Source organism: Barbus barbus (assembly GCF_936440315.1).
Source record: "Barbus barbus genome assembly, chromosome: 25".
Lineage (NCBI taxonomy): Eukaryota > Metazoa > Chordata > Actinopteri > Cypriniformes > Cyprinidae > Barbus > Barbus barbus.
The window spans coordinates 2,812,378-2,837,310 of NC_136753.1; the positions used below are offsets into that span (position 1 = coordinate 2,812,378).

The 24,933-nt window shown below is 37.4% G+C and overlaps 1 protein-coding gene across 1 annotated transcript in view; it reads left to right on the forward strand.

Moving 5' to 3' along the window:
• The window catches only part of LOC306844848 (receptor-type tyrosine-protein phosphatase F-like), a 183,250-nt gene that overhangs the window by 156,392 nt on the left and 1,925 nt on the right, over window positions 1-24,933 (forward strand). The window contains exons 19-30 of the mRNA XM_079377260.1: window positions 36-193; window positions 1,545-1,657; window positions 5,395-5,492; window positions 10,735-10,858; window positions 11,566-11,741; window positions 13,111-13,230; window positions 15,786-15,940; window positions 16,035-16,320; window positions 18,504-18,682; window positions 22,003-22,129; window positions 23,604-23,729; window positions 23,818-23,972. Coding sequence (XP_079233386.1) covers window positions 36-193; window positions 1,545-1,657; window positions 5,395-5,492; window positions 10,735-10,858; window positions 11,566-11,741; window positions 13,111-13,230; window positions 15,786-15,940; window positions 16,035-16,320; window positions 18,504-18,682; window positions 22,003-22,129; window positions 23,604-23,729; window positions 23,818-23,972 — 1,817 coding nt within the window. The remainder of the gene's footprint in view (window positions 1-35; window positions 194-1,544; window positions 1,658-5,394; window positions 5,493-10,734; window positions 10,859-11,565; window positions 11,742-13,110; window positions 13,231-15,785; window positions 15,941-16,034; window positions 16,321-18,503; window positions 18,683-22,002; window positions 22,130-23,603; window positions 23,730-23,817; window positions 23,973-24,933) is intronic.

The following is a 24,933-nucleotide window of genomic DNA, read 5'->3' on the forward strand; positions in this document are numbered from 1 at the left end:
TAATTCTAATCTTCTCTCGCTTTCTGTATCATAAGATGTTCACGGTGAGCCCTTACTCTGATCCCATGATGGTGAAGCTCCACAGTGGGATGTCCCGTCACGTTGAGGACCCAGAGATGCTGTGGGTGATGGGACCAGTGCTGGCCGTCGTCCTCATCATCATCATCGTCATCGCCATCCTGCTCTTCAAAAGGTACTATTACTTTACTGAAAAATACACTCATTCATCCAGCACAGAGATTGCATGTATTGCATTCTGCTTAAGTGACCATATTTTCTTTTTCGCCGTGCGTAGCAAACTTGAGTTTACTGCACTTCCTCCTGTCAGGTATAAATAGCCGGTCTCTCTCAGAGACATTGCTGACTCAATGTAAGAGCAGAAAATCAAAAAGTCAAGAAAACTCATTTCACTATGACAGTCAGCAATTTTAATCAGTTTCTTTTTTCTTAGAACACTGTCTTTTCCTGAGCATTCACAGAACTTTAATGATCAAATAATGGTAATATATATTTTTGAACTAGACTGCAGAAATGATATTTGATAACACACCTACTGTACCAAAAATCTGATCTCCCCAAATTACGTCCAAGTCTCAGATAAAATGTGCCCCTCTTCTCAATTATGACCAAATCCATTCGGCCTTATTGAAGAGTGCAGGAGAATCAAATGCCTAGAGTTCAAGTTAGATGTCTGTTGAGTGAAAAGAAAACTCATTTTACAAATGTCAGCTCGAATCGGAGCTCATTAGTAGCAATGGCATTTCCACATTTCTGACAAATTCGCCCTACACACAGCGTCTGTGCAGTTTTCTGTGACATTTTCTCTTTTCTCTCCTCTGCTTCTCTGTCTCTTTCTGCGGGATGCAGCAAACAGGAGAGGTGGGTATCGATCGATTGATCCAATAATAAACGCTTGTTTGTGTTTGGTGTTTAATGAAAGCCAATTGAAGAGTTTAATTGAGCTCAGATTAGTGCTGCTGCTCTCTAACATACTAACACGCGGGAAATATCAGTTAAAGTCCTATTAGTTACCATTAGTTAATGCATTACAATAACTAACAATGAGCAATACATTTGTATTTATTAATCTTTGTTAATGTTAGTTAATAAAATGCAATTATTCATTGTTCATGTTAGCTCAGATCCATTAAATAATATTAACAGATATAACAATTAATAGAGTATTAGTAAATATTGAAAGTAACTAGGATTAATAAATGCTTTAGATCATCAGTTCACATTTACATTTATGCATTTAGCAGACGCTTTTATCCAAAGGGACTTACATTGCATTCAAGCTACAGTTTTTACATTTTTATCAGCTCTTGCTTTCCCTGGGAATCGAACTCATGACCTTGGCGTTGCTAGCGCCATGCTCTACTATTTGAGCTACAGGAAAGCTCAATTAGTTCAGGTTAACTAATTCTAATGTTCAACCAAATGAACCTTAATGTAAAGTGTTACAATATCTTTCACTTTTACACATCCACCTGATCTCTGTGTGTTTCTGTGCTCATTTTTGATGTCATTTCCTGTCTGCACAGGAAGCGCTCCTCTCCCTCGGCTAAAGATGAGCACTCGGCTGGAGTTAAAGATCACTTATTGGCCCATTCCTCTGACCCTGTGGAAATGAGGAGGCTCAACTATCAAACGCAAGGTATGTGATGATAGACGCTTTCCATGGACTTCTATTGTTTTAACACCAAAATAATGAGTTACAAACAGCATCACATTTATAACACACACAGAGCTGTGTTTGAAACCAGTGTGACTTTCCATGTGTGGCCTACTGAAGGACCATTCTTGAAAACTTGAGTGGCTCACTCGAAATTCACTATTCAAAAAAAAAGTGTCAGTGTTTCGAGTATTATAGGATGGCAAATTGGTGGCTACGTATTTTACAGCTTATAACCATATATTAGCCATATTAAAATGTGCTTTGTACCTTATAATATACAGTAACCAGTAGATTTTTATAATAATACAGTTGGAATAGAAATCCATGATGAATAAGAATGGCCTGTCCATAAAATATGGCTAATACAGAGTTATTATAGTTAGCTAAAACTAAAACCAGAAAAAAATTGTTACTTGAAATAAAATAAAGTAAACTTGAACCTAAATTCATAAATAAATAAACCTTTTATTTTAGCTAGTTGCCAAAGCTACATTTCTCACTTAGTGTACTAAAATAACTAAATCTAAATAGAAATAAAATTTATAAAAAAAACAATATAGACATTTAAAAAAATAAATTTACTAATAAAAATGACAAAAACAACAAATTAACTAAATCTTTAACAAAAAACTAAACAATAATAATAATACAATAATAAAAATTCTGATTATACTAGTATCTTAATGGTAGTAAAATAGTAGTAAATAGTAAAACACAGGGTTTACAGTGTAGAGGTTCATATTAGCCTAGTTTCTAACATACTCCATTAAGCATAAGGAAATACAGTGTCCACAAAGAATTGGTGAAATAGTCCATTTTTAATGGTATTGAACTATTTTATTCATACTTTTCTATACTGATTGTACTATCACAGGCATCTCTTTTCACCAGTCCATCATCTTTGAATATGCATTCTGAGATCCTTAAAGGATGCATGAGGTACTGCCTCAGAACGAGGTCTGAAGAGTCATCATACTGCAAAACTTTTGTAACGGTGCTTCTGTGATACCTTGAAATGCTCACTAGGTTTTGCAACAGAGTGTCTTTAGAAAACGAATCGGTTGTTTGGATGTAGACCTCAGAAAGAGACAGAACTGTTCACTGGATTTATGGACGTCAGGTTCAGCTGGAGCTTCGGTGTGAAGACGAAACATTATTCACAGAGCCGCACTGTCAGGTGAAGGACACACTGAGGAGCAGAACCTGCCAGCTAATCTCAAACCACACACACACACACACAGCGGCATCACATCCTATTGCTTCATTTGGTTCAGACTGAGCTTTGAACTTGATGGATAGAATTAAACAGGATGATTCACTGGAGAAAATCCTTCTCTTTCTCGCTCCTTTCAATCCATATTTTGCACTTCTCCCTCTGTCTCTTTCTATTATCTCTCTCTCTCTCTCTCTCTCTCTCAGGGGAAATTTCTGAATGCTCAGACATTTTGCTGACTTCAATAAGAATCTGCTTTTGCTTCAGTTGCAAAGTGACTCATGTTCTTATGTCAGATTGTTGGGCTGCGAGCGCACACTCGACTGATGCGCAATCTTTCTCATGGCGAAACTGGGAGAAATATTCATGTCAACTTCCTTGCCATGGAAATTGATTTTCCTTGCTTCCGAATCTTCAAATGAGGAACCAGACTACCAGTGTTGTTGTTTGTTTACTTGTGAAAGTTCAGAATTTGTGTTTCAAAAAGCTTCAGGACACTTTGAAAATGTAAAAATGGCTTACCTCACAGATAAAGGCTGTTTGTATTGTAGATAAATGCTTGACGTTTCAGGCACTGTGTTTAAAGACGTGCAAACTATATTCCAGCGCCTCGTTCGTACTTTGGTCCGTGTCATAACATTGAATATTGTGATGCACAATGTGCAATTTAAACATCCTGTTGTGTTTTGACATGCTGAAAGCCAGTCCTTGATTTCTGAACCGAGAGCTTTCATGTCAACTAAAGGAAGACAAAGTGACTTTCAGTTGTGAGATCACAGTGCTTTGATTTTTTCTTTGGAAGGTTGATGTAGAAATTGACCTTATTTACACTACAGTTCAAGAGTCAGTACATGATTTTAAAGAAATTAATACTTTTATTCAGCAAGGATGCATTAAATTAATCAAAAGTGACAGTAAAGGCATTTACAATGTTGCAAAAGATTTGATTCTAATAAATGCTGTTCTTTCGAACTTTCTATTTATTAAAGAACCCTGAAAATAAAGTATCACAGTTTCCACAAAAATATAAAGCTGCTGTTTTCAACATTGATAATAATCAGAAATGTTTGTTGAGCAGCAACTCAGCATACTAGAATGATTTCTGAAGACATGTGACACTGAAGACTGGAGGAATGATGCACAGGAATATTCATCACAGGTATAAATTATATTTTGAAATATATTAAAATTCAAAACAATTATTTGGAATTGTAAAAAATATTTTACAATATTTCTGTTTTTACTGTACTTTTGATCAAATAAATGCAGCCTAGGTAGGTAATTTCTTTCAAAAACATTTTTTTTTTAACTGTTGTGTATTTACTTAACTCATATTATGCATTAAATTTTATTTAAACATAGCAAGTGCAACTGAAACTTGGTACTGCCAATACATCCACAGACGTGCTGCTGTGAGCATGTAAGAATTACTTTTGCTGCACCTAAAACACATATAAAATAACCCCTATATATAATATACGTCAAATTACCTGTTGCTGATCTGCACAGGTGGAGCTGGGGAAGGTGGAGGGTTTTGAAGCACACTGCAACTGCTACAGCAAGCACTAGCCGAGTATTTGAATAATGAGCAGCATGCTCATTGGCTCCTGATGTGAAAGAAACCAGTCAGCTGTGCCATGTGAATAATGATGTGATTATATCAGATTGAGTTGAATGCGCCATCTTGAGTTTCATGACAGAACTTTGTATTTGCACTGAATATTTTGTTTCACTCAGAAATATGTCATATTACATAAGTTAAATATGTAGGGAAAGCGGTTTCATGTTGTCTTCTGCTCCTCGTGGGTGTTTCTTTTCCTCTTCCTCTCTCTTCTGTAAGTGACATATATCACAGTCCCTCCTCATCTTCTTTCTGCAGATTCCAGTGCCTTCAGCTGCCCCAGCACTTCAAGTTAGTTTCTCTCTTGCGTTCCTGTGTGAACTTTCACTACCTTCATCTCTATGCTCCTCCTCACTGTCCATCGAGACCAAAGCCACACCCCCTCCACCACTTTGGCTGCTCTGAGTTAAAGCTTCACCATCTCTCACGTCCTTTCCACAGGCTGTCCGTCTCAAACACCTCAGTTGAGCAGATGTGGGATGGGAGGGAAAACAATCTGTGTTTTTTTTAACGTGTGCTCAGGTTGTAGTCCTTCTGTGTAATATGTCGGTGTCATTTACATGCCATTTTGTTTGTACAGGACAGCTCACGCCACCTTGCTGTTGACCCGGAAGCGGTTCATATTTCAGCCAATGAGCATGTCCGTTCACCGCTTACATCACTGCCGCTAGTCTTAGCACATAGCATGGTGCTAAAAGCTTAGTGTTTTCTCCTTCGCCTTCTATTTCTCTCATGCTTTGGGTTGTTTTCATGTGAGCCCATCTTCCAATAGCCTACAAACTGTGTGAACCAAAGTGTGTTGATTCCTCAGTTCAGCCAACCAAAATCAAACAGGTCAATAGAAATCTCTGCTATCGGTTCATCCTCTCTTTCTCCCTGCAGGAATGCGGGAACACCCTCCAGTTTCTGTCTGTGCTTTGGCTGACCACATCGAGCGGCTGAAAGCCAACGAAGGCCTACGCTTCTCACAGGAATATGAGGTAACTCTTCCCTAGTCACGTCAGACTGTCCGTCTAAACAACCTTAAGGAGAATTGTCCTCTCTACCTTCTGTTAAAGCCACCGAGGGATAATTGCTTGACGTCCTACAAACATCAGCAATTTACATAAAATTGTCTGCAAGTAAGATAAATCAGGACAATGGGAGGAGAAGAACACATCCATAATGGATAACCAGTACAGCTGGAAAACACTTGTGCTTGTTCTGGCCTACATCTGCAACTGCCTACATCTGTGGAACATGTAAATTGTAGGACAGGACACTGAAGATAAGAGTAAAGGAGACAGTGGATTTATTATGGCTGAACATTTATAAATAGAGCTCCAAAATGCAGTTCTGGGGAAGCATATTCATTTAACTGTGCTAATCGTATCACTAACCATTCAAATGTTTGGTGTCAGTAAGAAATGAATACTTTTATTCAGCAAGAATGCATTGAATTGATCAAAAGTAACTTGTAATTTGTAATGTTACCAAAGATTTCTGTTTTAAATAAATCCTGTTCTTTAGAACTTTGTTCATCAAAGAATCCCGAAAAGTAAAATGTATCATGGTTTCCATGGTTTCATGGTTTAAAATTATAATAATATCTGACAACATTACTATTTTACTGTATTTTTATCAAATACATGCAGCCTTGGTGAGCAAAAGATACTTCTTTCAAAAACATTAATAAATATTTCACTTTTGAACATTAGTATATAATAACAGTCATCCCTCCTCCACTTTAACTCCATTATTATTTCTGTAAGTACTTAATTTGGTCTGAGACGTGAACTGAGTTCTTCCATTGCTAGTTGTGCCAGACATTTGATTTTTGGTTTCTCTTTAGAAAACCTCTAGAAAGACCCTCTTAACAGCATGTAAAGCTGCCAACCACACTTGTTATGCTTGACATGCTAGTTAGGGGCAGATCTATTCAAAATAGCTGAAACCACAATAAAAGACCAACTTGATCTGTGATTAGGGGGGAAGTCGTGGCCAACGAATCGTGGTTAGAGAGTCGGACTAAAGGTTGCGAGTTTGAGTCTCAGGTCCGGCAGGGATTGTATGTGGGGGGAGTGAATAACCAGCGCTCTCTCCAGCCTCAATACCACAACTGAGGTGCCTTTGAGCAAGGCACCGAACCCCCAACTGCTCCCCGGGCGCCGCAACATTGGCTGCCTACTGCTCCGGGTGTGTGTTAAATGCAGAGCACAAATTCTGAGTATGGGTTACCATACTTGGCCACATGTCACGTCACTTTCATTTTCACTTATCACTGAAACACCAAAGAAACTGGCAACTAAAAAATCATTAGTGCTTATTGCATTAAAATATGACTTTTGGTGGACTGTTGTACCCCAACTACTGCAAGAATTTGTATAAAGCCAGCCAAACATATAGAAAGTGCTCATTTTGAGTCATCTTGATATTTTTGTGTGTAGAAATGTTCGGACAGTCAGTGGACGGCCTGTTGCCAACTACTCCACAGACAAACAGCTAAATGTGTTCATCGTACAATCTCAGAAAGATTGTATGAATATGAACTCTTCAACATCTCATGTTCAGCAAGTACTGCTCTACATTACTCAAATGTGCTGCAGTGACACTAAGAACGTGTGCATCTTCATAATATTACAACTTACACATGAATTTACAGATAGTCCACACACACATACAGATGCACACACACACACACACACACACACACACACGCGCACGCACGGTCACAGAGGCATCTCAGACAGTACCCAGATCGCCAGAGCTTGAAATTAAAGCTGGGAAACGACTCTATTAGGAGTGTAGTGAGTGTGAGAGTCACCTGCTTTATTAGACGGCTAATCCTGCAGTGTGTGTGTGTGTGTGTGTGTGTGTGTGTGTGTGTGTTTGTTTGGGGAAGAGGAAGGGGCAGGACTCTGCTGCCTGCTTGAGTTGTTATTGTACATTGAGCAGCTCTTCTGAGTACTTAAACAATCAAGACCTTAATATAGACATCGAATACTGAGGGAGCAACAGTGATCTAATCAAATGCCAAATGGCTCACATTAAATAGCAATACAAAAGAAGCTAACATGATAAACAGATAAAGACAGACTTATGGGGAGGGAATTGTGTACAAAGAAAGTAATATATCTGTAGGTAAATAATAAGATAGAGATAGATCAGTGTGAGCCTGTCATCTGTGGGAATGTCCTCCTAACTGAGTACAGCATGCATTTCATTTAATATACACTAATTCAAAAGATTTTTAAAATAAATTATTTTATTCAGCAAGGATGCGTTAAATTGATCAAAACTTACAATAAGGACGTATGATTTTAAGAAATATTCCTGTTTCAAATAAATGCTATTCTTTTGAAAGATGTAATGATGCTGAAAAATTCAGCTTTGCTAACAGGAATAAATTACATTTTAACATATATGGCAATATATATTTTAAAAAAATAGTAATTTCACAATAGTATTGTTTTCACTGTCCTTTTAATCAAATAAATGCAGCTTAGGTGAGCAGAAGAGACTTCTTTCAAAAACATATTTTTTTTAATGTTGTGTAGTAACAGCACAACCACAGTACCTGTGGCCATGATGATACTGTACTCAGTACAATAGATTTAAGAGAGCTACCACATTTACATTTATTCATTTAGCTGACGCTTTTATCCAAAGCGACTTATAATTGCTATATATGTCAGAGGTCGCACGCCTCTGGAGCAACTAGGGGTTAAGTGTCTTGCTCAGGGACACATTGGTGTCTCACAGTGGATTCGAACCCGGGTCTCTCACACCAAATGCATGTGTCTTATCCACTGCGCCATCACCACCCCAGATGAAGAAAATTGTCCAACTGACCTTCAGTCGAGCTCACTGAAGCTTGTTGGTACATTAATATTAACTTTGTAAATGTATTCCACTTCTAAAGACATTTTTAAAAAATACTCTGCTATATTTATCCTTCTTTTATAATGGAGAGCAACCACAGATCAGGACAGAGCTAACAGCACACGAGGACAACACATCCTCAGATCATACATACGCCAGCATTAAAACCTGTGATGTTTCAGTGTGAGAAACAGGAGACCATTGAATAAGACGTTTTCCTTCTCAAAATTTGCTGTATGTCAGGAATAGCCACCCATACAGTAGACAGAGACAAGAGAGAAGATTTCACTATATAATGTGACAGAGAGACTATTAAGTGCTATTCAAATGGATATTTTATTGCTCAGAGGTTGCTGTTTCATTGCTCAGTAGACTTAACATGCTGTAGGTCAGAGTTATGTTATATTCACACCACAAACCCATTGGTCTGAAGTACCGCTATTAACTATCACATATGGATGAGAAAGAACTGATGGTGGATGCAGAGAAACATTAATATAATATGACAAATCCATCAGTGCCATCTGGAGAGGTGTCATGCAAGTCCATAAAATAGAAGTTGTGTTGTATCTAAAGTGCGAACAACCTGACAGAACTCGTCACACTCTCTTCTAATTAGCTGTGGTTGTGTTGCATTTGGCCTCCAAATTTCCAGATTGCTTGTTGTGAATATTACTGTGTCAGGTTAGCACACGATATTAAGATATGAAACATAGAAAGCACATAAGGCTTGTGTGTGTTTATTTTAAATGCATTGATGCAGCCTTTGCCAGAGATCAATACAATCCTACACAAACACATAATCATACATAACCACAAACAAATGCACACAATCAAATAAAAATAAACTGTGCTGTTAGACAGATTAAGCTGACAAACAGTCATCTGAAATATGGCAGATGTGTAGTGATTGATTATTCATCTGCGGTTCATCATAATCCATCTGTTAGAAGACAGAAAATTAGCCTTTGGTTGCTTTTGATTCCATATACATCTAGAAGAATGTCACATTGTCCTTAGAATGAACTGTACATGTCACCATCCACCATCTTTCAAGAGCATTCTCATCTCACGTTCAAAAGATTGGGCTCATTAAGACTTTTTGTTAAAGAAATTAATACTTTTATTCAGCAAGGATGCATTAAGCTGATCAAAAGTGACATTAGAGACATTTATAATGTTATAAATTTCTGTTTCAAATCAATGCTGTTTCTCTGAACATTTTATTCATAAAGAATCATGAAAAAGTGTATGAAAATATGTGGTAGGTTTCAACATTGCTAATAATAGGAATGTTTCTTGAGCAGTAAATCAGTATATTAGAATGATTTCTGAAGATCATGTGACACTGAAGGCGAGTAATGATGCTGAAAATACTGCTTTGCATCAAAGGAATAAATATATTCACATAGAAAACAGGTCATTTAAAATGTAATAATATTTCACTATTACTGTTTTACTGTATTTTTGGTCAAATAAATGCAACATTGGCAAGAATAGGATTTATATTGACCCTAAAATATCTTACTGACCCTGAACTTTTGACTGGTATTATATGTTTCATATAGTTGATATGTTTTGTTTATTATAACTGCTAGTGGTTCGAAGCTTCAGTAATGTGATGCAGGGAGACTAGAGAGCAGACGTCTGAACCTCACCCTCTGACCCGTTATCTCATCACTATGGTAACAGCAGGACTGGATTAGGCAGGTCCCTAAAGCGCCGGGCGATTCTGACTGCCGTGATCGTGGGCAGGTCAAGGTAGAGATTCACAGTGTGGTGCGTCTGCTAGATTTTGCAGCATCAGTTCCTGCTGTGCCAGACTCATCTTATTATGAATGATTCATTATTCCATGGCTTTGTAAACTTTCATCAAAATGAAATGAAACTTGCTCCACCTCTGAATGACTTCAGTTTTTAGCTGATGTCACCAAACCCTCTTATTTTTAAACCCCTTCCCTCTAGTCGCCTGTCATATGAGCTTCCAGTCAGTTCCCTCATTACATTATACTGTTTCCCTGTATCTTCTTTTCTTATTGAATATCCTGTTTCACTAAATCACGTTAGAGTAAAATAGGTTTTCATGTCGTGGTTTGGCTCAACCAGTGGCATAAGATTGGTGGCAGGACTAAATAATGGACAAATAATGAGGGAGTATTTAGGATACCTGCTGGAAAACAATCTGCAGAGGATTTGAATGATATGAAACAATTATTAACCTTTTCTCATTCTCATGTGATGTTTAGTATTTGAACTGGATCATTTCAAAGGTTAAATGTATCTATTGTCTTCCTTTTTTGTCAGTGATTTTGGTCAAGCTTTCTAACAAACTTTCTCATGTTTTGTCTTTCTGTTCTGCAGTCTATTGACCCCAGCCAGCAGTTCACCTGGGAAAACTCCAACCTGGAGGTCAACAAGCCCAAGAACCGCTATGCAAACGTCATCGCTTACGATCACACCAGAGTCGTGCTGACCCCCATTGATGGTGAGTCCAAAAACATGTGTACAGTAGTTTGAGGTCAGAGAGATTTTTAATGCTTTTGTAAGTCTCTTCTGCTCACCAAAGCTGCATTGATTTCATTGAAAATACAGTAAAAACTGTAATACTGTGAAATGTTACCATTTAAAAATCACTATTTTAAAAATCACTATTCAGAAATCATTCTAATATGCTGATTTGCTGCTCAGGAAACATTTCTGATTATTATCAATGTTGAACACAGTTGTGCTGCCGAATATGTTTCATGATGCATTTTTTCAAGATTCTAGAAAGTTCAAAAGAACAGCATTAATATGAAATAGAAATCTTTTGTAACATTATTAATGTCTTTACTGTCACATTTAATCAATTTAATGCATCCTTGCTGAATAAAAGAATTAATTTCTTTAGAAAGCATCTTACTGAGCACACACTTTTAAACAGGAGTGTTTGTAGCTTAACATGTCATTCAGCAATGACCGGTTCTGCACATAATCTGCGCCTACTGAATTTAGTGAAAGGCCAATTAAGTCGAAATCATGCCTGTTAATTAAATATTTGGGATAATTTCAAGGTGTATATATTTTAAAATATAACTCGAAAATAAATAATAAAAGTGTGCAGATTCCACGTGGGCTTACCAAGGCCATCAGTACAATGAGCGCTCAGTTCTCAGCCTTTCGTTGTGTTAACACTGCACTGCTGAACCGCAGGTGTACCGGGCAGCGACTACATCAATGGAAACTACATTGATGGCTACCGCAAGCAGAATGCCTACATCGCCACTCAGGGTCCTCTGCCCGAGACGTTCAGTGACTTCTGGAGGATGGTGTGGGAGCAGAGGACCAGCACTATCGTCATGATGACCAGATTGGAGGAGAAGAGCAGGGTAAGATTTCACTCGTCATCTCGTGTTGTCTGGTTCCTGCCCCAGAGATTGGAATTTATAAAGACCATTAATCACTATAAAGATCATCACAGTAGATGATGACAGAGATTTCATTTTTGAATTTCTAGGATGTCAGAAAATATCCCAAAAGCCTCGGGGACACATGCAAACACGTGCCCTGTCTGTGAATTACATAGGAAAGGAAGTGAGCATAAGTGTCCTCATAGGACTCATAGGAAGTGATGTGTGTGCATGTGTGTTTGTGAGTGAGGGAGGCGTCACATGTTCCCTCACCTGCTGTGTGACCAGATGGTCATTCTGTTTTTCCTCCACATGGTCAATCTCAATATACATGAATGTGATTCAATGCAAGCCTTCTAATGAAATAATGTACCGCACGATTATATTATAATTTTCTGTATAATATCAATTGATGAGACACAGTACAGATAGATAGATCAACATTAACTAAGATTAATAAATGCTTTAGAAGTATTTTTCATTGTCATTATTTTATGTTTACTAAAGTAGTTAACTAATATTAACAAGTGGAACCTTTTTGTAGTGTTACCAAAAATTATAATAATAATTATCATACTTTTTTGATATGGTGGCCAATATTGTAGATCAGTACTATACAAATGTAATTTTATTTATTTGTTTGTATATTTATTTATTTTTTCTGCAAAGTTTTATTCTAGAATATGTGCTTAAAGTCATTAAAATGTTTTAATATACTGTAGACAAACACAATGTAATACACAGTTGCACTTGCTGTGATCTATTGTCACAAATATATTGTGCAAAATACATCGTGAGAATTAACAGGATGATATTTATTCCACAATAGGAATATCCTTTAGTTCCTTCTTTTATTCAAATGAAAGGTTTGAAGAACGGGACACCAGGAACATCATCAATAGGGAAAATGAAAAAAAGACTTTGTTCATTTTAAAGATGCAAAAAAAAAAAAAAAAAAAAATCAGCAATTTAAGTTCATCAGCCAGATTCATTAATTAGCTTGAAGAATTGCACAGATTGTACCTGTTTTTTGTTGAGGAAGGACAGCAGTGTTTACGGAAGCCCAGATGGGTCACGCTAATGCATCTCAACCCCAGACCTGCCGGCCATTACTCACACAGCCCTCTGTGCTCAGTGTGTGTGTGTGTGTGTGTGTGTGTGCTCACAGTATGTGACCCGTGTTATCAGAGCCGGAGGTTCAGCCACAGTTCTGGCCGGTCTGTGGTGCGTGATGCCCCCATCTGCCCGAAACCCGCAGGCCTGCTTCAGCTTCAGCTGGCCTCCTCTCACCAATCTCCTGTATTCTTATGGTCCCTGATGTGTGATGTTTGTGTGTCTGTGATTGCAGGTGAAGTGTGATCAGTACTGGCCGAGCCGTGGAACAGAGACATACGGCATGATTCAAGTGTCCATGCTGGATACGGTGGAGTTAGCCACCTACAGCGTCAGGACCTTCGCTCTCTATAAGGTCTGTGTGTGACATAACTGACATTTATTTAGATTTTTCTTTTGTTTTTGATTGTACCAGCAGTCAGAATGTATTTGATTTAAATTGTATTCTGTTGAAAAATATTATGGAATGAAAACCTTCACCACAAAACAACCAGAAAATAAGTTTTAGATGTTTGATTTATGTTTTGTTTTGATTTTGATTTATGTTTGACACATATTTTTTAAACAGTCAGAAACGCTGCATTCACACAAATGACTAAAGCTTCTGCTCATTAATGCTGAAAATGTCTTTCTGTGATGTTGAGATCTGAATAAATGAAAATCCAAATACACAACCAAATTTAATTAACAGTAGGAGACAAAACTGCCACTAATTAATAGTCTGCTAGAATACTAGTTGGCAACATTTTCAAATAGTTTTTTAAATTAGAAAAGGATTTTATAACAATTGTATAGGGTTTCACAGTAGATTAAATAATGACTGTACATTTATATTTAACTTGCATGGTTTATTTAATGCACACCACAGGGCAATTCCAATATTTTTCCTTTGATTATTTAGATGGATGGATGGATAGATAGATGGATAGATATTTATATTTTTCCTTCCGAAATGTAAAATGAATGAATAAATAAATAAATATAGGTTTGCTTGTTTGGTTGGTTGGTTGTTTTGGTTGAGAACATAGAATGAAATGGGGTTTAGAGACCAGTACAGTACGGTAAATGTTCACATGGGTCATATTATACACTTTTGAATGAATGATGAATGATGCATTTATATAGCGCTTTATTGTGTATTGCTGTACACCCAAAGCGCTTTACAATCATGTGGGGGGGTCTCTCCTCAACCACCACCAGTGTGCAGCATCCACTTGGATGATGCGACGGCAGCCACAGGACAACGGCGCCAGTGCGCTCACCACACACCAGCTACAGGTGGAGAGGAGAGAGAGATAGAGCCAATCAAGTGTATGGGGATTATTAGGAGGCCATGATAGACAAGGGCCAGTAGAGAGAATTTGGCCAGGACACCGGGGTTACACCCCTACTCTTTACGAGAAGTGCCATGGGATTTTTTAATGACCACAGAGAGTCAGGACCTCGGTTTAACGTCTCATCCGAAAGACGGTGCTTTTTGACAGTATAGTGTCCCCGTCACTATACCAGGGCATTAGGACCCACACAGACTGCAGGGTGAGCACCCCCTGCTGGCCTCACTAACACCTCTTCCAACAGCAACCTAGTTTTCCCAGGAGGTCTCCCATCCAGGTACTGACCAGGCTCAACCCTGCTTAGCTTCAGTGAGCAACCGGTCTTGGGCTGCAGGGTGATATGGCTGTGGCCATATCACCATCACTTTTGTAGCATTTCTCCCATATAAGTCCACCTACACTGTCAGACAAGGTTTCCTGGACTAAAAATCAATTTTAATTGAGTTTTTCTTGACCAGTTTTGCACTTCCTCAGACCCTTATAATTACACAGGCTGTTTTTGTTTCTGCAGCTTGAAGACCTGTGTTTTGATTGGTTAACCGCCAGGTCATCTGTTCATCAGAACAGGCCAGATGAATACTAAATAGCTCTAAAAGTTTTAAGCCCATAGTTGTGATGATACAACCTTTATGATTTCTGATTGATTTGTTTTTGCAGTTTAGTTTGTGGTTAAATTGTGCAGCGAGATTAATATTATAATTCATTTTAATATGTATTATAAATAATAATTAGATTTATTTTAAATATATTATTTTATATTGTCTTAACAAGACAAATCCTTTTTCCATCACGTACTATATAGTCAAACCAAAAATTATTCAGACACCAGATATAATTTTTTATATTTTTTACACAGAAAAAAAGGGGTTTAAAATTGTACCTTTTGGGGTACAACAGCTTGTCGCTAGAGCAGTACCCTTAAAAGGACACATTTGTACCTTTTTTACCCCTAATAGGTACATATTAGTACCTTATGAGTGCGTATTACTACTCTAAGGTACTAATATGTACCTATTAGGGGTAAAAAAGGTATAAATATGTCCTTTTAAGGGTACTGCTCTAGCGACAAGCTGTTGTACCCCATTAATGTAAGTGAGGATGGCAAAATAAAATGAACTGTGACATATTATACCAAACAATTCTTCATACAGTGGACTACAAGTAAAATTGATAAAAATGTGGGACAATTTGGGAAATTTATTCAGACACTTTGACCTGAGCATGTTTTGCTTAAGTATTTTTTCTTTAATTGCTAATGTGACCTTTTTACACCACAGACTGAACATAATTAAGCATTGCTTGGCAATTGGTTGACCTAAATTGGTATTATCTAATTGTGTACATAAATTGAATCATTTTTGGTTGATTGTAATTCTATCAAATTCTACCTTTCTATCAAAGTTATCTGACATTATCGAGATGAATTTGTTCTGACACAGTTTAACTCTGAGTTCTTGTCATATTTTATTACCATTTTTTAAACTATAGCATATAAACTGTGAAATAATGTGAGAAATGTTGAAGGTGTCTGAATAAATTTGGGTTTGACTGTATCTCTTTGAATGTGTTGAAACAGAATGGGTCCAGTGAGAAACGGGAAGTTCGGCAGTTCCAGTTCATGGCCTGGCCGGATCACGGCGTTCCCGAATACCCCACGCCAATTTTAGCCTTTCTTCGCAGGGTCAAGGCCTGCAACCCACCTGACGCTGGACCCATGGTGGTGCACTGCAGGTAGAGCATGATCCCGCTCACTTATCTATTAGCATGCGCATGTTTCTGTGAATTCACTCTACATCTAAGTCTTCCTCTGTGTTTCCCATGGCAGTGCCGGTGTGGGTCGGACAGGCTGTTTTATCGTAATAGAGGCCATGCTGGAGCGGATGAAGCACGAGAAGTCGGTGGATATCTACGGTCACGTGACCTGCATGCGCGCTCAGAGGAACTACATGGTGCAGACGGAAGATCAGTATATCTTCATCCACGAGGCCCTCCTGGAGGCCGCCACCTGCGGGAACACGGAGGTCCCGGCGCGGAGCCTGTACACACACATCCAGAAACTCACGCAGGTGTCGCCCGGGGACACCGTCACCGCTATGGAACTGGAGTTTAAGGTCAGAAAACACACACAGACATCATCCTAACCGTCCACGGCACAACAGGGTTCCTGTGTCAGTTTTTCTCTTCTCACTGAAAGCAAAACACAGCATGAAGACACAAAACCACAGCCGATCATAAACGGAAATATAAATATTAGATGATAACAAACTAAATTATAAGTGCTTCATAAATGTTAATTATTATGATTGAAATAAGTTTAAGCTCAAGCACTTAAATTACTAGGTATTAGAATCAGCATTGGTCACTGGTAATGAAATATAAGGAATGCTTCAAGTTAAGCTCAAGTTAATTAAACGTAATCATTTTGATTATTAAATTAACTGGAAATAAATAAAAACTAAAACTGAATGAATGAATGCACATAACAGAATTACTAAAATGAAACTAACATTTAAAATGAAACCTGAAAATCTAAAAATAAAAGGTAGCACTAAAAATTTGAAAAATGATTAGAAAATGTAAGTTAAAAAATGTCCATGTTAGTTCACAGTACATTAACTAATCTTAACAAATACATCTTTTGATTTTAATAGTGTATAAGTAAATGTTGAACTTAACATTAACTAAGATTAATGAATGCTATATAAGTATTGTTCTTGTTAATTAATATAGTTAAAAAATGTAAACAAATCAAACATTATTGTAAAGTGTTACCATAAAAAGCTAATTCAAATATTAATAAACACTATAATTTATTCATATTAATAAACACTGATTGGGAATCAATTTATTCAAAAGCATTTCTCATTTTGTTAACGGAACTGGAATTATTATGTAGAATCTGAATTAGTAATATCTTTATGATTCTCATCTGTAATGGTTAAGCTTCATTTAGTTTTCTAATTAGTTTTGTAATGCTACACTAGAACAACAACAAGAAAACCTGCTGTAGAAAGAGAAAAGACATGCACGCTGAAATTTTACCAAAGCAAAAGTGCACATTTTAACTGCTTGAACAGTAAGTTGGTGCTGATGGAGAAGCTGACTGCTGTGACTGTGTGACTGCGGTGAGAGTTATCGCTGTTGCATGCATGAAAACACTCCTTTAACATACAGCAGCTGTCCTCACAGACGCTCCATAGCCCGGATGATGAGGCTCAGAGCTGCTTTACGTGCAGGATCATTATAGATCCGTCGAGGATGTAATCAGCTTTTAATGCTTGATGTTGTTTCACCAGCAGATGAGAACGGTGTGATTCTGAGGGGCCAGTGCAGTCAGAGCGGAGTGTGGAAACATGTTTGGGTTTCCCTGCACAACATGAATGATTTTAATGGGCTGTTTTCCCCATGATGCATCTTTGTGACATACTGAGATTCAAAGAGCATGTATCATTTGAAGTTTGAGTACAAAGCCACTCAAAACACCTCATTCTCCCCCAAAGAAAGATATCAAATGTTGACAATGGAAAAAAAACACTTTTGAGTTTCAGTGTGGTAATCAACATTATGCCATGAATAGTGAACTTGAGCTTAACTTCTGAACTACTTCTATTTCATGAATTAATGACCAATGCTAAATGTAATATCTAGAATGGACTATTATGCAGTATAATGATGCCAAATAAGATGCACACAAAAAGCTGACTTTCAAAGAAACATTTTTTATGGAATATTTATTCAAAACTCACAAAAAGAAAAAGAAAATTACAGTATGCTAATGTCTGAAAGGCTAAAATGTAATCTCATTAATTGTCCTCAGCGAGAAATATTTTTTTGTGTTTTTGAAAGAAGCTTTTTCTGCTCACCAATGCTGCATTTATTTGATCAAAAATTTGAATATTCTGTAATATTATTGCAATTTACAACTGTTTTCTACTTGAATATATTTTAAGATGTAATTTATTCCTGTGATCAAAGCTGTATTTTCAGCATCATTACTCCAGTCTTCAGTGCCACATGATCCTTCAGAAATCATTCTAATATACTGATTTACTGCTCAGTATTATTATCAGTGTTGAAAACATTTGTGCTGCTTCATATTTTGATGAACAGAAAGTTCAAAAGAACAGTATTTATGTAAAACACATCTTTTGTAACATTATAAATGTCTTTACCATCAATTTTGAGCAGTTTAATGCATCCTTTCTTTTTTCAGCCTTTGATTAATAGTGTGTTTTGAGTCCGTTTCACAATTTCAGAGCAATATGAATGTGTTCTGTGTCTTCTCTCACTGCAGAAACTGGCCAACTCTAAAGCACACACCTCTAGATTCATCAGCGCTAGTCTGCCGTGCAACAAATTCAAGAACCGACTGGTCAACATCATGCCCTTCGAGTCCAGCCGAGTGTGTCTGCAGCCAATCAGAGGCGTGGAGGGGTCCGACTACATTAACGCCAGCTTCATCGACGGATACAGGTATATGAATCAAGGTTTGCAATTGCAATTCAGTAAATTCCACTTCCTGCCATTTCAATTCAACATCCTGTGGTGCGGCTAACTTAATTCAAACTCAGTCGTGAAGTGAAAAGGAGCCAGATCTTAAATTCAGAATTTAGCTTGAAGTCAAAAATAGAGATCTGACAACCAATTGAGACCAACTGTGAATCAGGCTCTGGAGAAATCGGATGAAAGATGGTGTGTTCTTCTGAAGAGGTGCTGCTGCCACGAACGGCAGCGAGTCTCTCCGTCACTGTCCACCGTCTCTTTGACTCCTGCTGGATGTGACAGCTCAGAGTCATGGCCCGTCTCGGAAGTCTGCGCCTGCGTGTCTACTGCCTTTGTGCTGCTAGTTGTCAGGACAAATTGTTCTTATTGGCAGTAATGTCCATAACTGGAGCGCTATCAGCACTGGGGAATCGGCGCGGCCCCGAGCTGACAGGTGATGCACACAGTTCAGCGCACAAGTAAAAGGATTACCCGTCATGAGGAGTCCGGCGAAGAGCTCAATCCATCACAGACGCACATAGATAAACGTTCAGACTGCAGTGGGTCTGATTGAAGCCCACTGCTCAGACACAGAGTTAAGGCATAATTCCACCAATAACATTCCCAGCATTGACATTTTTCCAAATCGATATAGATTTATCTTCCGACCTAAAATATGAATTTCAAAGGCTGTGAATTAATTATATAAACATGTAGTCTGATGAGCGGTGTGTGTTCAGAGTGAAGCGCAACACTGTGTTCATTTATGCGCGAGTGATTCAGTGTTTTCAGTGTCTCGGTTAACAGTAAATACTGCTCCACACGAAATCTTCACCAGTGCTGTGAGTTTGGGACACTTATAACGTGCCTTTGAAAATGCATCACACACCAACCAATTATAATGAGAAGTGCATTAGTTAAGAATAAATATTATTGTAATTTTACTGTTGTTCAGTAAAATTAAATAATAATAAATACTTTTATTTTATTTTTTTACAGTACAATGTAAATGTTCAATAATAGTAACATTTCATTATTGGCAATTTTTTTTATTTAAATAATAAAATAAAAGTATTATTATTATTATTATTTAAAATGATATATTTATTGAATAATAAATACCTGTTTTTGTTTCTGTTACAGTTAAGTATTATCACTGCAGTAGTGATATTTCTTTGATTTATTTTTTATAATATAAATAATAATAAAATAAAAACATTTTTTATATTATTTTTTATAATAAAATGTATTTTTACATTATTTTTAGCTGACCACATGCCTGGTTCTGTTACTATTTATTAATCTTTAAGTCATTATGTCTTATCATTTGACTTTCTCCTTATTCTTTGGAACACAAAATGAGAAGTTTAGAAGAATGATTACGCTGCTAATTAAACAGTTCAGCACTCATTATAGAAGCATGGCATCAGAATGCTATGACTAACCAATCAGAATTAAGTATTTCAGAGCGTGTAGGATTCATTTAGTATGAATAGTGTTCATGTTAAAGACATGCTTATTTTGTAAGCAATTACTTTTCATGTCTCTTCTTTTTGCAGTATAGTCTGTTTGAGGGATTGTACATTGAAAATACGTTGAAGAATTTCCTGTGAATGAAAAACTGGAAAAATGGATATTAAAATTGCATTACCTAAGACAGTATCGATGCTGTCTGCTGTGACTATAGTCTCTGAGAATCATTGATCAGTGCAGCTTTCTGCCACATGAACATTTACTGCAAATATCAGTGCTTCATATGAATAGTCCTTTACTAACATCCTGAATCAAACACTTCCTTTGCTGCTGCTGAGGGGTCATGTGAGATGGAGGGGTGGAGGTGTGTCAAGAATCTGGGCTCATTATTGGCCCTTAATCAAATTAACGACCAATCAAAGAGCTCCCACTGCATCTGCCGCCGTACTGAAGTGTAAACAGCATAATTGGCAGTAATCGTGTTTGTAATGAAGGACAGAGGGAGAAGGGCTTTCACATGCTTTTAGCTTGATGAGCTTTCAGTGTGTGTGTGTGTGTGTGCTGTGTGTGTGTGATGGGTGGGGGGGGCAGCAATTTCGCTTTCTGTCATTTAGTGAAGCAAATGAGGCACTGTCACACCTGTGAGGTGTGTGTGTGTGTGTGTGTGTGTAGATCAGGACTCCCTTCAGCATATTTTTGTTGGATGAATGTGGTCTTCTCCCAGCATGCCCTGCGTGAAGATGCGTTCACTCATACAGAGACCAAATGTGCTGAGGTCAGTGAGAGTCACAGATCATTGACAATATGGGCGTGTCTAAGGAAGCTACATTTTATGGAAATAAGCAGTGATGTAAGATATTGTAGTCTAAGGCGTTGGACATTAATTTAGGATTTCAATATAAGAGATATTCACAACATTATCATCCCACCAATGTCATAAAGAAGGATTAAAAGTTCAATTTTGATGTTGACTTTAGAAAGCCTGGCCAAAAGTTTGAAGATGTTAAGGTCATGCAGTCTATCAGACAGACAGACAGACAGACAGACAGACAGACAGACAGACAAACAGACAGACAGACAGACAGACAGACAGATAGATAGATAGATAGACAGACAGACAGACAGACAGACAGACAGACAGACAGACAGACAGACAGACAGACAGACAGACAGACAGATAGATAGATAGATAGATAGATAGATAGATAGATATAAGACAGACAGACACATAGATAGATAGATAGATAGATAGATAGATAGATAGATAGATAGATAGATAGATAGATAGATAGATAGATAGATAGATAGATAGATAGATTTAAGAGTTCTGCGCTGATAAAATCACTGAAAGATAATAATGAGGCTGCTAAAGTCAGATTAGACATTTCCTGCACTTGTTAAACCACCTCAGAGATGCATGTGCTGAGTTTATCTCAAAAGCCCCTTCAGCAGAGACCTGGGGATCTCACAGCAGGAGCGTGATGCAGTCAGAGTGATCTAGAGCTCTGCTACACAATCATGTCTATCTGTCTCATCCTCCACACCCAGCGTCTTTCTCACCTGTCTCACACCTGTCTCACACTCTCACACTCTGACTGTCACTCATTCTCTGTCCAGTGTTTCCTCTCTCTCTCTCTCTTACTGCAGCTTTATCTGCTCATCTGTCTGAGTTGTGTATTTATGATTTCAGGGATGGAGCAGCAGCGCCTCCTGCTGTTAGACTAGAGGAATCACTCTTCCCTTAATCTTCCCACGTCACTCCTGGAGAGAGCTGTTCATTAACATTCTGTCTTGATTCTGGTGTTTTTAAGCTTTATCTTCATGTGTTGTTCCCACAGGCAGCAGAAGGCGTATATCGCCACACAAGGTCCTCTCTCCGAAACCACGGAGGACTTCTGGAGGATGCTTTGGGAGCACAATTCCACCATTGTGGTGATGCTGACGAAACTCAGAGAGATGGGACGGGTGAGTCCACACCATTGTCACTGTGACAGATTCTCACGTTCCTGCACAGTGAACAAAGTCAGTGTCTCTTTGGCTCTTAGAAACCCATTTTATTCCTGTAATGTGAGTGAAACAAGATCTTCAAAAAGGCAAAAAGTAGGGCAGCTCTTGATTGCATCCATTGGGAATTGATTGGATTGTGAAATGTTGTTCATCTTTGATGTCCTGTCGACTTTAAGGCAGGGTTATTTTCATTAAAACTAAAACCATACAAAATATTTTCATTACTTGAAATAAGATAAAAGAGAAAAACTTGGCTAGCTGCCAAGACAACATTTCTAATTTTCATTTTGTTTCTAAATTCTAAATTAAAAAGTCTGAAATTGAAAATAAAGACAGAAATGAACTAAAATTTTAATTGTGTATCAATGCTGTTAAAATAAACCTCTTTAAGGCAGCTCAGCTCAAAACAACTCAATTTATTAAGGGAGTGTCACACATTCAGCTGTTTATATCTTTGATTCCATGTCACATATTGCAACACTTTTGCATATTAGCAGCAAAACATGAAGTTTACATAAATATGAAGAGGAGAACCGCACAAAGAAGCAGTTGTAACAGTAGACTGAATTATAATGCAGCTCATGAAGTAACTTTTTTGTGAGTGATTGCCTGTTAGTCTATTCAAAGTCATGGAAAATATATATTCATGTGCAGCAAAAGATTTACATGGATCTGCTTTCTTTTTTTATGAATCATTCAACAGTCCCATCAGGATTTCACAAGACATTTTTTCTAATCTTGCATCCCAAAGTCACTGAAGTGGCTGCAGCTTTTCTCCCAAAAAAGAAATAAGTGGTGATATTTGCAGCAAACTTGGCACAGTTTTGCATTAAAAACCCACCATTACCATCATTATTTAATACCGTTTAATACTATATAGTACTGTTACTGTAAATAACTGTGCATAGTTACTGAAATCATTTGTGGTTTGGCAGTTGAACACACATTGATCAATTTGTTTGGGCTCAGATTTCTGGATTTTGATTAGCTACTATTGATTCTCTAAAAGGAAAACTTGTAAAAAAAATATATATATATATATATGTGCAAAAATGCAAGCTGCTGCAAATAATGAGAGGACTGGTTATATTTGCATTCATTATTGCAGCTGCATGATCACAAAACCCTGGCGGGACTGATTTAAGCGTATCAAATAATAATAACAAAATAAACATGCAATGTGGATGTAGGAAAATGTCTGAATACTCTGCTGTAATTATTACAAAAAATACTCTGATTCTTGAATGACTAATGAAATGTTAATAATGCTGAAATCAGCTAGTTGTATGCTGGCCTCAGGCTGTCTTTCTGTGCATTAAACCACAGAGACGAAAGGCAAAATACAAAAACAGTAATGTTGGGGTTTGGACAAAGCAATTGAGCCAAGTGTGAGGCGTGAGCTGCTCTTTTAATTGAGTGTTTGGCTCCACAGGAGAAGTGTCATCAGTACTGGCCTGCAGAGAGATCCGCGCGCTACCAGTACTTCGTCGTGGACCCCATGGCTGAATACAACATGCCGCAGTACATCTTACGGGAGTTTAAAGTCACAGACGCCAGGGTGAGTTGATCAGATGTGACTGTATGACTTCAGCTGTGCTGTCTCTTTAAATCACGCCCTTATAACTCTCTCTCTCTCTCTCTCTCAGGATGGCCAGTCTAGGACGATCCGCCAGTTTCAGTTCACCGATTGGCCAGAACAAGGCGTGCCAAAGACAGGAGAGGGCTTTATTGATTTCATTGGCCAAGTCCACAAAACCAAGGAGCAGTTTGGTCAGGACGGACCAATTACTGTTCACTGCAGGTGAGACGCAGCAGAGCATGTAGTGTGTGTTTGTAGTATAGCACTGCCTGATTATACTGAATATTCAAAATGTTGTGAATCTATATTAAAAATGATATTACTGACTGTATCCCAAAGCCGACTTTGTATCTGTACATTACAGTTTAAAGTTTAGGATCAGTAAGATTTTTTTCCCAAAAGAATCTGGTAACACTTTAGTATAGGTACCAGTTCTCACTATGAACTAGTTGCTTATTAGTACGCATTGCTTATTAGTACGCATATTACTAGCATATAGGCTGTTTATCAGTACTCATAAAGCACATATTCTGCATGGCCATATTCTGCATCCCTAATCCTACACAATACCTAAACTTAACAACTACAGTAATTAGCAGTTTACTGAGGCTAAAGTTGTTAATAGTTAGTTAACCATGGGAACTGGATCTTAAAATAAAGTGTGACCAGGAAAAGTTTCCACAGAAATCTGTTTTCAACACGTGTCTTGAGCAGCAAATCAGTATATTAGAATGATTTCTGAAGGATCATGTGACACTGAAGACTGGAGTAATGATGCTGAAAAGTCATCTTTACATCATAGGAATAAAATACATTTTACAATTTATTCACATAGAAAACCGCTATTTTAATTTGTAAAAATATTTTACAATATTACAATTTTATAGTGCTGTCAAATGATTAATCACGATTAATCGCATACAAAATAAAATTTTCTGTTTACATAATATATTTGCGTGTACTGTGTATATTTATTATGTATATATAAATACACACACATACAGAATATATTTTGAAAATATTTACATGTATTTATTTATATTCATCTAATTTATATTATATATAAATGTATTTAATATATAAATGTAACATATTTTTCTTAAATATATACATGCGTGTGTGTGTGTATTTATATATACATAATAAATATACACAGCACACATACATATATTATGTAAACAAA